Source organism: Jaculus jaculus, chromosome 1 (assembly GCF_020740685.1).
Source record: "Jaculus jaculus isolate mJacJac1 chromosome 1, mJacJac1.mat.Y.cur, whole genome shotgun sequence".
NCBI classification, from domain to species: domain Eukaryota; kingdom Metazoa; phylum Chordata; class Mammalia; order Rodentia; family Dipodidae; genus Jaculus; species Jaculus jaculus.
The window spans coordinates 37,466,596-37,478,768 of NC_059102.1; the positions used below are offsets into that span (position 1 = coordinate 37,466,596).

At 45.6% G+C, this 12,173-nt stretch overlaps 2 protein-coding genes across 3 annotated transcripts in view; both read left to right on the forward strand.

The window, feature by feature from the left end:
- Window positions 1–3,321, forward strand: part of Hpse2 (heparanase 2 (inactive)) — an 814,466-nt gene extending 811,145 nt beyond the window's left edge. The window contains exon 12 of the mRNA XM_004669882.2: window positions 1,482–3,321. Within this exon, the coding sequence (XP_004669939.1) occupies window positions 1,482–1,647 (166 nt within the window). The 3' untranslated portion in view covers window positions 1,648–3,321. The remainder of the gene's footprint in view (window positions 1–1,481) is intronic.
- An 8,130-nt stretch (window positions 3,322–11,451) lies between these two features.
- Window positions 11,452–12,173, forward strand: part of Hps1 (HPS1 biogenesis of lysosomal organelles complex 3 subunit 1) — a 28,974-nt gene continuing 28,252 nt past the window's right edge. Inside the window, exon 1 of one of the 2 annotated variants that reach the window (XM_045130111.1) lies at window positions 11,452–11,470. The gene's annotated coding sequence lies outside the window, so the exon portion shown is untranslated. Of the gene's footprint in view, window positions 11,471–11,991; window positions 12,021–12,173 lie in introns of those variants that run through there. The other variant, XM_045130096.1, reaches the window with a different exon arrangement.

Here is a 12,173-nt window from a genome sequence, read left to right on the forward strand (position 1 = left end):
CTGCCCCACTCTCCATAGAGAGCAATTTATAACGCATTTATCTCTGGGAAGTCACTGCTGTTCTGGGCATGGGCTGATGATTTCCCTAAACCCATCTATCATTTGTAGCAAAGAAGAAATAAGAAACAATGGTCTCTATATCAATCTATAACATTTATTCTCTCATAGCTCAAATTATATCACTGCAAGGTTATCACCATGGGAGATGGGAAAGGCCCAAACACAGTCATCACTGTGTAGTGCCGAGTTTCTGAAGGTGACTCAGTCTATTTTCAGCTGGGGGCCTGATTCTGGCCCCTTCGGTTGACCCACAAAACTGAGATTCCACATGAGAATGTGGATGTCAGGAATAGATGGGAAGCTGTCAGGATTCTGCACCACAGGCCAATGATAGCTGACATTTCCTTCCCATTTAGCCTAAGGTGAGCCAAGTTCTTTTCTAAAGTCTAACATGGATGGTTGCCCTTCTAAAGGACAAAATCTATTATACAAAGAGAATAAAGCTGGGCATGTTGGCGCATGACTTTAATCCCAGCACTTGTGAGGCAGAGGTAGATCCTCGTGAGTTTGAAGCCACCTTGAGACTACATAGTGAATTCCACATCAGCCTGGGCTACAGGAAGATCCTACCTCGAAAAAAAAAGAGAGAATAAAAGCGGGCCAGTTGTGGTGGCGCACGCCTTTAATCCCAGCACTCGGGAGGCAGAGGTAGGAGGCTCACCATCCATGAGTTCAAGGCCACCCTGAGACTACATAGTGAATTCCAGGTCAGCCTGGGCTAGAGTGAGACTACCTCAAAAAAAATAATAATAATAATAAGCAAACAAGGCAGGTGAATTGTAACCACAAGTGCCTACTTTGTCACCTATTTTGTTGTGTTGTTAAAATGAAAACACTTGTTACATATTAAATATAAAACTCATTCTTAGATTGGAAAAAATGGAGTTGTTAAATATGTCTTGTCACACTTCAGAATAAGTGTTGCATGATGTCAGTTCTCTGATCTGTCAAATAAATTATTGATGGGTGCAAGCAAATTGGAGAGTTCTAAAACCTTGAAGCCTATGCATCATTCCACAGAAGAAAACTCTCAGGTAGAAATGTCAAGTTGAGCTGCAAATATGGCTTTGCTTTAAAAAGCATGAAATACTTCCAAATTTTGTTTCAAAGACTTTTCACTGAACTTACCCATCTGGATTCAAGTCCTGGCTCCTGAACCTACAAGTTGTATGACCTTAGACAAGATACTTAGCCACTCAAGATAAAATGGAATAATGACATTTACTTACTGCAAAGGGCTGTCAGAATGTTTGATAAGTTGTCACAGGAAAGCATGGTTGGCATATGGGCATAGCCAGTGTCAGTAGTGCTAGCTGGACATGCTCCAGGAAGGCCACCAAGCAAGCTGGGTCAGTCAGGCTTTGTTTTGATGGTATCTGGATAATCTAATAATGAGTCCCATACTATTTTCTCCACTATAGGTCAGTACAGCTGAATGGACAGCCCTTAGTGATGGTGGACGACGGGACGCTCCCAGAATTGAAGCCCCGGCCCCTGCGGGCTGGCCGGACATTGGTCATCCCTCCAGTCACCATGGGCTTTTACGTGGTCAAGAATGTCAATGCTTTGGCCTGCCGTTACCGATAGACCACACCTTCCACATACAAGCTACTGGTGGGCTTGCTGGACTGCTTTCAACTCTTCCATCCTAATAGTACCCTTAGTTTCCACACACTTCCTTAGTAACCAGCCTCTGCTCCCCATCTGACTATAGTCAATATAAACTTGTTCTCCAAAAAACTAGATGTTATAGTGTGAGCTTAGCCTATGTAGATCACATCTGTCCCTTAGGAAAATGTAGACATCCTCTGTTCCTATGTGATGATAAAGCTATGTGCCCATTTATGTATACCATGAAAACAGGCTGACAACACACTTCCAGAACAAATGTTTGCAAACCACTCCCCATGATCCTGGTCAAACCCCAAGACTTCGCCTGTTGCTGCTGCCTTCAGCAGAAGATGAGGAAGGAACAGAGGACCTGAAAGAGTCTAACCCTCTTCCATTTCTCTCCTTTGTCTATTTCCTGCTGCTGTCCTGGGTTTCCTGATACCTCTCTTCCCACAGGGAGCAAGTGGGTGATTCAGCTCTGGCCTGCTGGTGAGCTGCTGATGTAATTTCCAGGCTGAAGTATGAGTGTGTGCATCTGGGTTTCTGACAGTGGCATCCATCACGGGCGAGTCCTCTGGGAAGCGAGTGCTTCAAAAGTAGAATTATAATCGTACTCCAGATTTTGTAAGAAGGTTCTATGCCTCTGTGAATACAGATCCCCCCAGGCTTAGAATGGGAGTCCGGTAACACTGTCCTTTGAGTGGAGAGCAATGTATTAGGCACCACAGAAAGCAATCATCATCCTTCATGTTGCCAGGAGAGAAAGAGCTGTACAACAAAGAGAGCACATGACAGCATCAAGTGTGTGTGAGAGAACACACATGTGCACACACATGCACACACGCACGCACACACGCACTCAACAAAACAATTTAGACTTGTCTCCTAAACTGAAAGGATATCAAGGTCTCAGGATAGTAAACCCTTAGTTGTTTGGCTGATCAAAGGCCATTCAGAAGAAAGTGTGACTTAAAGTCATCATTTCAAACACAACTACATCTGACCTCTCTGCCCCTTCCTACATAGCTGAGCCTCTCAATGGCATTGACTAGGCAGAAATCCACTCTAGTCATTGGATATGACCAGGTCCAGTCTAGCCCATAGTTCAAAGCTTTCAGTTAGCCACACTGGGGGAGACCTGGAATCTGGATACATGTAAAAGTGGCAAAAGCGAAGAATGGTAAGTGGGAGGCTTCTAGTTAAGGAGGTGGACAGGGGATGATGAGAATTTATAGGACTCAAGGGATATGTAGGTCTTTGCATACTAGCTACATCTATAATGACCTTTTTCTGTGGTTGTGATTTCCTCAGGGGAAATGGCATGAATGATGCTTTTCTTAAGGAGGAGGGAGGTACTTGACGCTATCCTGGGTGCCAGTTAAGAAAGTGGCACATGAGATCTGGCTTTTACATAGGTGCTGGGGAATTGAACCTGGTCCCACAGCCTTAGAAATCATGCTTCTTTAACTGAAGAAATATCTCTATACCCTGGGAGATGGTTTGGAGAGAGTTTTATGTGGCCTAGGCTGGTCTTGAACTCATCATATAGCTGAGGGTGGACTTGAACTCCTGATCCTCCACCTACACCTTCCAAGTGCTGGGATTGCAGATATGGACCACGACCTGCAGCCACTGGGTTTCAAGCAAGTTTGTAGCAGTGCCCCTGGTCAGCTGCCTGTCGTACAGGATCATTTCTTAGCATGAGCTGATCCCTGGTGCCAGCCACGGGGCTTTTCACCCAGAGGGCTGAGGGTCAGAAAAGGAGTCGGGGGGGGGGGGGAGCTAGGGAGATGGCCTAGCAGTTAAGGCGCTTGCCTGTGAAGCCTAAGGACCTAAATTTGACTCCCCAGAACCCATGCAAGCCACATGCACAAGATGACACATGAGTACAAGGTGGCACACATGTCTGCAGTTCATTTGCAGTGCTAAGGCCCTGAAATACCAAATCTTTCTCTCTCTTGCTCATAAATTTAAAAAAAAAGAAAGAAAGAAAGTGGCACACCTTTTGCTGTTGTAAAAAGATAACCTGGGACAGGAGCAGCATTACTGAGGGCCACAGCAGGGAGATGCCTAAGATGCTCGAGGAGTAAGGATTTGGATGAAGGCTACAAAGTAAGAGATGGGAGTAACAAGCAAGGCGATGAGGGAATCTCAGCCTGGAGAACAGGGAGCGAGGAGCTGAGGATGGTGAAGTCAGGCTTTGGTGTGCTTATTGTTACGTACAGGAGGAGGAGCACACAGCAGGCATACATGACCAAGCAAGAGAGAGAGACTGAGGATGGGCTAAACCTGGCAGTGGTTGTGCTCAGGGAGGAAGAATCTGCAAAGAGAGGAGCAGTCCCGAGATTATCTTTATGGAAGGTTCCAAGGGGTTTCCCTTCTCAAGAACCACACACATCTTGAAGCTTCAGCTCTAAGAGAGCAGAAAAGAGAAATATCAGGATGGGAGGAAGGAAACAGGGGAAAAAAGGACAGATGGAACATGCCAGAGTGATGAAGAATGTGGAAAAGAGATATGACAAAAAGATTGTTTTATGGTCTGGACAGGTATTAAAAACTCTTCTACTATGCTGGGGCAGCTGCAGGGGCCCCTGATAATAACAAGATAACCAGACATCCCTGATGGTCAGGCCCTAGACTAGATTGTTATGCATATATAAAAACCCCATGAAGGAGTTACTACTGTCATTCCATTTTCCTCTGAGGTATGGAGTCCTCACCTTGCCCAGGGCCACCCAGAAGAATCCAGAGTCTGTCCATTTAACAGCTCAGTGGCTCTTAAAGTCACAGACCTAACCTCTGGGTATGCTCTGTTCAGTCTGTATAGCCAGGGCTTCCAGAGATCCATCCAAACACACTTTCTGTAAATAAGTGTTCTTCACAAAGCCTTTCAGAATATAAGTAATTTCTGCTATATTTGTCTTTCTTTGTGTATTAAATGCTGCACCCAAGAGGTTGAAGTTTTGTTTGTGTTTTAGCTAATAAAGGGGGTAGAGGGAAGCACTGACTTTATCTTTGGAATCTTGCAGTTCTAATTTCACAACGATCTCATGGAAGAAGTATTTTCATTGCTTAAAGGATACCAAGACATAGGCTCTAACATTATACTCCATGGCAAGTTTAGGACATGGCATATGTCTTGATGCCTTGGTTGGGAGTAGCAGGGGGACATTATAAAATCAGTGGAGGTTCCCTTTATTGGGATTTGCCTGTGGCAAACAGAGCAACCCCCAGTAGGAAATGGTTGGCTCAGGCAGCTGGAAAAGAGAGCTTCTCACAGTCAGTTCTCCTTCCTCATGCAAGACACAGCAGAGATCACTGGAGATGTAAGAGCCCTTCTTTGTAAACCCAAGAGTGGGCTTGTGGAAATGCTTGCTAAAAGAGTAATCATGCGTATTGAGAAGGTTGTGCCTTTTGTTAAGATGGCTTGTTGCTCCTCTTGCCTCTAGGAATATTTTTCTTTCTCATTTCTTATCACACAAGCTCAGAATAAATTCTCATTTTAATTGGAGACAAAGTCCCCATTCTTCTTGGGCCCTGAAAAAAAAAATGAACTACCACTGGGGGATATTAGCTTGTTTCTAGCTGGAAACAAAAAGCTTGAAAATACCAGACCAGAACGACGGTGAGACTACAGACCTGGCACTCCCAGAATAGCTGCCAACAGCCCTGCTAGCCCCTGAAACTTGGGCAGCCCCAGTGCAGGTGAGCCCAAAGCCCCAGTTCTCATAAAGGATGAAGGTGATCCACAGCTTCCACGTAAAGGTCCTCCAACCATGTCTTGCATCAGCTGTTAGCCAGTGAGCATCTACTGACAGCATGAGTGGGGCCAGACCAGTACGTGCAAGGGTGTCTCATCTGCACACAGGACCCTGAGACCGTAGAATCCACCCTGGAAGTCCACTGAGTGGTGCTGTTTCTGGAAACAAAGGTCAGTGTGTAAGCTCTGCAGAAGCAAAGGACAGCAAGAGGAAGGACTTTAATGTACTGAAAAACAAACACAGAAAAACCGAAAATAATAGTGATACAGGTCTGAGAAGGCAAAGGAAGGGTGTAAAGACTTACCTAATACAGCTTCTTCCACAGCCACTTCTCCAACCTCAGCACCAGTGGCCCAGCAGGAGCCCTGCTGACTGCTCCTCCCATTAACTTACTCTCCAGCTCCATAGCCAGCCACTCTGTCCCCAAGAGGGAGCCCAGGGAAATCTGTTGTGCTGAGATGGCCTGAAGGCTCAGTTTTAGAACTGTGCACACTCTTTTGCTTAGGGTCTACCAGAGTTGGAAAGGAGCCAACAAGAAGCATTGTAAAGACAAAGCTAAAATGACTTTATCCTTATTACAAGGTCCAAATAACTGAAGTGAGCACTCCAAATGCTTCCCTTTTGAGCTCTACACACAGTGACATAAATGCCTCAGTTGTTGTCTTTCCATTATTGGATGCCTTCTTTGCAAGAGTGGTGAGACCCTAATATAGCTGCAGAGGGTTAGAGAAAGAACTTGTCCATATCCTTCCAAACAGACCAGAGTGACAGAACTGGGGCTCTGACCCAAAACATGCTCTGATTACCCTGTTGCCTCTTAGGTGACAACAGCCACCGTTTTCTCATGTCTATGTTGCCCACAGCTAGCTTTCTTAATGTCCTGTGTGTGTCCCATACAGAATCCTAGCATGCTGCCCTAAGAGCAGTTGATCTTGGTTTGAAGGAACAAGTGAGCAGCTCTCATGGGCAGTGAGTAGACTTGGCTGAGCGCAGGCTCATCTTGGCCCAACAGTGGCCTTCACCATCTGCTCCTGTGCATTTGTCTGTAAAATAATATAAAGACCATAACCACTGACCCAGACCTAAGTGGCAGAACCAATGAGCACCTCCACATGCATGTCTTCCCTCCCCCACAACCCCACCACCACCACTTGGAAGTTTGGAAGCCTCTTCATCTTTCCACACTAAACAATAAACCATAAAGTGTCACCCTAAGGCCAATGCTACTTGCAAATACTTGCAAATTCCTCTGTAAAACAAGAAAGTAAAACAAACCAACTGTGTTGGCACCACTTCCTTCCAAACACCAAACCAGCCCCTGCAAACTCTGGGAGCATTTGGGAGGAGCTGAGAACGTTCTTTACAACTAGCTCATTAATTAACACTATGGTCCTGTGAGCTAGCAGAGAAAAGGGGACCCTCTGACAGCCCATGTCAGAAACAATGTTCTTCTAATCATTATTCAGGACAATATCCTGGGGTTCTTTTTCAAGTTGTAAATGTTATGTAATAAATTATACTTTTGGAAGAAGCAAAAAGAAGCCATAATTGTATTCATCTGGAAGCTAGCAAAATGAGTACAGGAACACCTCCCAGGAAAAGTTATGTCTCTGTGCAGGGGGTTTTAACAGGTGTTGATATTTTCTTCCAGAACATAGATTATATTACAGTTTATGCAAGCCCGGTGATTGCAGGGAGTTTGAATCCATGAGGTAGTTATATTTTGAGGTAATGTTCTGTAAGTAATAAAATGTGACTTCTCTAACTTTCTGTTGTCAGGGTGTTTTGTGGGGAGAGGATAGCAAACACTGTCCCCACCTTGAGCTAAGCTTTGATGAACTAACACATGTGGGCCTCAGATACCACCACGCATTGCATCCCGGTCCTCTTCAACAAGACTTGCTTCAACCCTTCTGAGTAGAAATTAAATTTTATCATTCAAGTTATATGTCATTGATTATATTGGTTAAGAAACTGTTAAACATAATAATAGGTAAATCCCATAATCTCAAGGGCTTGACATAATTGACATTTATAGCATGGAAAGTTCAGTTAGTGGTAATGTGAAAGGGGAGAGTGACTCGGTTCCACATACTCACTTGGGGACTCAGAGACTCTGACATCTTTGTCACTTCCTTCCCAAGGTTTCAGCGTTCAGTTGACAGGCATGAAGAGAAACCCTTCAGGATCTAGTGGGGATATTTAGGGACCTGACCTGGAGTAGGGAATAAATCCTTTCCACTCAATTCCATTGGCCCATCTAGATACTAGGGGCCTAGGAAGTGAAGACCTTATCCGGAAAGGCATTTTCCAACAACTATGCTTGGTGGAAATGAAGCACCAGACTCTGGTGGATTCTGGGAGGCTGGAGAAGGAATCAGTGGCATTGGGTCCCTCTGGATAACTTGCTATGAGGTTATATGCCGTGATACAGAACTCTACAGAACGTTTTGTATGATCCTTAGTGACTTAAAGGGGCTTTCTTCATCTCCACAAGTTCTTGAGTCCTGCCTGTCCTAGTACTTGCCTTATTTTTACCAGAAAACAATCGTGTAGTTCCACTGCTATCCAGTTAAGATCCATGTAGTAGAAGACACTGCGCCCTCTACTGGACATGTAAAAAAGCACAATTTTAAAACATGTTTGACTTCCTGTGAAGATGTGAATAAATGCACAACTCACCCCCAGACAGGGCACCAGCAACAGACCTAAGAATCGATTTCACTCAGCTCAAGTTTGGTGAACCAGTGAGTTTATTGGAGTTAGTCATGGGAAAATGGATGAGGAGTTACTTACAGTCGCATAGGTAACTTGGAAACATCACAAAAAGCACAACCAAGCCTGGAAGAAGATCACAGAAGCTGCATCCCTGGTGCTTCGCTTCATGCACAACTTACAGGCAGCTCCACCAGACAGTCTCCACTGAAGTTTCCTCTCCCCAGAAACTGTTCAGTGCTTATATACCCTTGAGGAAGGCCCTTAGGAATTGTGAAATTTCTAGCTTCTCAAACCATTTTTATGAGTTTAATGAGTTTCTTGAGTCTCGGAGCCTCTCTCCTCCCTCAGGGAGGGGGGTTGTACTTAAGAAGAAAGAGCTATACCCAAATAGCAAGGTGGTGAAAGGGTCACTGGAGAATTAGAAACCAACTTCAGACCAAATCAACACCTACACCTGGAGACCACAGCACGCTGTCCCACTGACTTTCTCCTCAGAAATCTGACTCTCTGGACATCAGTGTCCTCATCTGCAAAATGAGGACTTTGGATTATGTGAATTCTGAGGTCACCTGAGTACCTCCCTTTTGTGAATTGCCAGGTGGTCCCTGCCCCAGCTGCTGCTTTTTTCTATTTTCTCCTCATGTGAACTTATGTGCTAAATACAAAATAAGTCACGAGAAAGGAAATGAAGAGGCCAAGTCACAAGTTGGCACAAAAAGATAAAAGAAATTGTATCCAAAGGTAAAAAGCAATTTTTCTCTTTAAAAAAAGGGGGGGGGGCTGGAGATTTGGCTTAATAGTTAAGGTGTTTGCCTGTGAAGTCTAAGGACCCATGTTTGACTCTCCAGATTCCACATAAGCCAGATACACAAGGTGACTCAAGCCACAAGGTCACACATACACACAAGGTGGCACATGTGTCTGGAGTTCAATTGCAGTGGCTGGAGGCCTCGGCACACCAATTCTCTTTCTCTCTCTCCTCTCTCTCTCTCTCTCAAAAAGGTGTGTGCCACCATGCCCAGCAAAAAGAGCAAAGGAAAACATTTTTTTAAGTGGACAAAAGATTTGAACACTTTACAAGAGAAAGGATATTGCTGCATATAAGCCATGGAAATAAGTTCATCCTTAGGAAAATGACTAATTAAAACCACAGTGAGAAACCACCACATACTTAGAATAAAGTTTTAAAGGAATAAGTGTCAACCAGGTGGGGTAGCACCCACTTGTAATCCTAGCACTTAGGAGACTGGCAGGAGGACCATAAGTTGAAAAAAGCCAGGACACATACCTAATGCCAACTAGGCTACACAGCAACTGAAAGTATCTATATTGCTAGGGAGGGTATAAAGTGGTAGACACATCCACTTTGCAAAATTCCTCAACAGTACAATGTACACATGGACTTCCATGCTATCCAGTAACTCCACTCCTAGGTTTTTACCCAAGTGAAACAAAAATTTATGGTTGAGCCACCTTACACCCATTAGGATGGTCATTATTGAAAGACAGAAAATAGGAAGTGTTGGTGTGGATGTGGAGACATAGAAAACATGGAGGAGAGCCGTCAAAAATTTAAATTAGAATCACCAGTAAAGAGCAGCATCTCAAATGGATACTGTACATCCATATTCATGACAGCAATCTTCATAATAGCTAATGTATGGAATTAACCCATGTCCATGAATGGATGAATGAATAAGAAAACTGTGATGCGTGTATACTGTGAAATATTATTTGGCCTTTTAAAAGGAAGGCAATCCTGGGATGCTACCGCATGAATGATGCTTGTGGATATTATGTGTATTGAAACAAGCCAGTCACAAAAGAGCATATGCTGCATGAGTTCACTTATATGAAGTACTTCAAGTTCCCTAAGTTAAACAGACATAATGTGGGATGCATTTTTCCCCAGGCTGTAAGCAGCCCGGCTGGAAGAACAGATCTGGAACCCCAAAGATTTTTCCACTTGTCCCTGATGCTAGAAATGAAGCTGCAGGATTTGACAGTGGTCCTGCTTGTTTTAGATCTTCCACTGGTTCAGTCTTTCCTCCTAATGCCTTCTTTCTGCAGTGGGAATGCGAACTCTGTGCCACTGTCAGTCTGCAACTTGCATTTTGATTTTACAGGCTCACAGTTAAGAGACTGTTTCATATGAAGAGACTTGGAATTTTTAAATGGTGTTGGGATTGATAAAAACTATGGAGAGTTTTAAAGTTGGACTAAATGCATTTTACATCATGAGATGGTTGTGAGCCTATGGGGCTTGGGGCAGAATGTGGTGGTTTGAATCAGATGTCCCCCAGAAATTCTTGTGTTTTGAATGCTTAGTCCCAGCTGAGAATCCACATAAAACGTGGGGCACCGGAGTGCATAGTTGTAATCTCAACACTAGGGAGGGGAAACAGAATCCCTGGGGCTTACTGGTTAGCCAGTCTAACCTAATCGGTGAGCTCTAGGTTCAGTTTGAAAGCCTGTCTCAGAAAGCTAAAGTGGAGAGCAATCTAGGAAGACAGTCAACATCTACCTACGGCTTCCACACATGTATACACACTTGCACATACACCTGTACACATGTGCAACCACACACATAAGGACATGCATAGACATGCATGCATAACACACAGAGACAAACCACATAATGGGGAAAACCTTTTACAAATCAAACAACTGATAAGAGACATATCTAGAATGTAAAGAATTATTACAATTCAACGATAAAAGACATTTAAAATGTGGTTTTAAAAAAGGAAGTAAAGGATACGAATGATATTCCTTAAAAATATGATGTGCAAATAGTTTAAAAGGCACATGAGATACTGAGGGGGTAAGCAAATCAAAATCACGAGATAATACTCCACACCTGCTGTGATGGCCTATAATTTTTTTAATGTACAGTAACAATTACTGACATTTATGAAGCATTTGACACAAGAAAAAAATATGGTGAGTAAACACAGCAAAATAAGGAATTCACAGACTGGCCTAAGAAGCAACTCAGTGTTGTTCCGTGGTTCTGCAAAGCAGGAGCTGGAGATGTCTCTGGCAGATGAGCTGGGAGGGGTGGGCAGTGACATGGGCAGGCAGCGGCATGCTCTTTGTGACTGCAGCAAAGCTGGAAGTGGAGGGGCATTCATTCTTGATCCCCGCCTTTCCCCGGGGGGGGCTCAATCTGCCGTTTCCCCGCAAGTCCCAGCACAGCCTTCTCTACTGGGCTGGACTCAGGGAACCCACGGGGTGGGGGGCTTAGAAATCCAGCCCTTTCCACGGACCACATTAGCCCTCTTCACCCTTCAGCCCTTCCAAGCCCACATAAATGTTAGGTAAATTACAAATACGGGTTCAAGACAAAATTCCTAATGTGTGTCCCACCGGCAGTTGGAGGGAGACCCCTTGTAAAGAAATATTCGGGAGGCCACGGGGCTCGTGGGCAGGCTGCCCATGCCGCGGCGGAGGCTTAAAAAGCCGTCTTTGGAGGGCAGTTCTCACCCCAACCAGGCTCAACTAGAGACCAGAGGTGGGGCGGGGCCCAGCGGAGGACCCAGGAGACCTGGGTTCCCAGTCTAGTTTGGCCTTTACTCCGCAGGTTGGTTCTCCCTGGGGCCTCATTTCCCCTTCCGCAAATCAGCGGGGACTTGCCTAAGCTAAGGCAAGGGGATGGGCACACAGGCGGACACTCTGCCAGCCCTGGGCGCCTCCCCCCGCCTCCGCACGCCAGCAGGACGTGGCGCCCCGCCGCAGGCCCCGGCAGCCGGCAGGGGCGGGGCTCGAACCCACACCGCAGCACGGCGGCCGCGTGACCGGGTCACGTGGTCCTACCCGGAAGCTGCGGGCGCCGGCGGCCGGCGGGGCGGTGTGAGCGGCGACCCCCGGGTACGTGGGCCTCGCCGCTGCCGGGGCGCCGCCCTTGCTGCCTCTGTCCGGCGAGCGGGAGGCCCGGGGGTCCCCGGGAGCGGGCTTCAGTCTCACCCACTTTGGGGGCGGCGTTACCCGCCCGGGGTCGCCTTGAGATGTGGAGGGATCGGC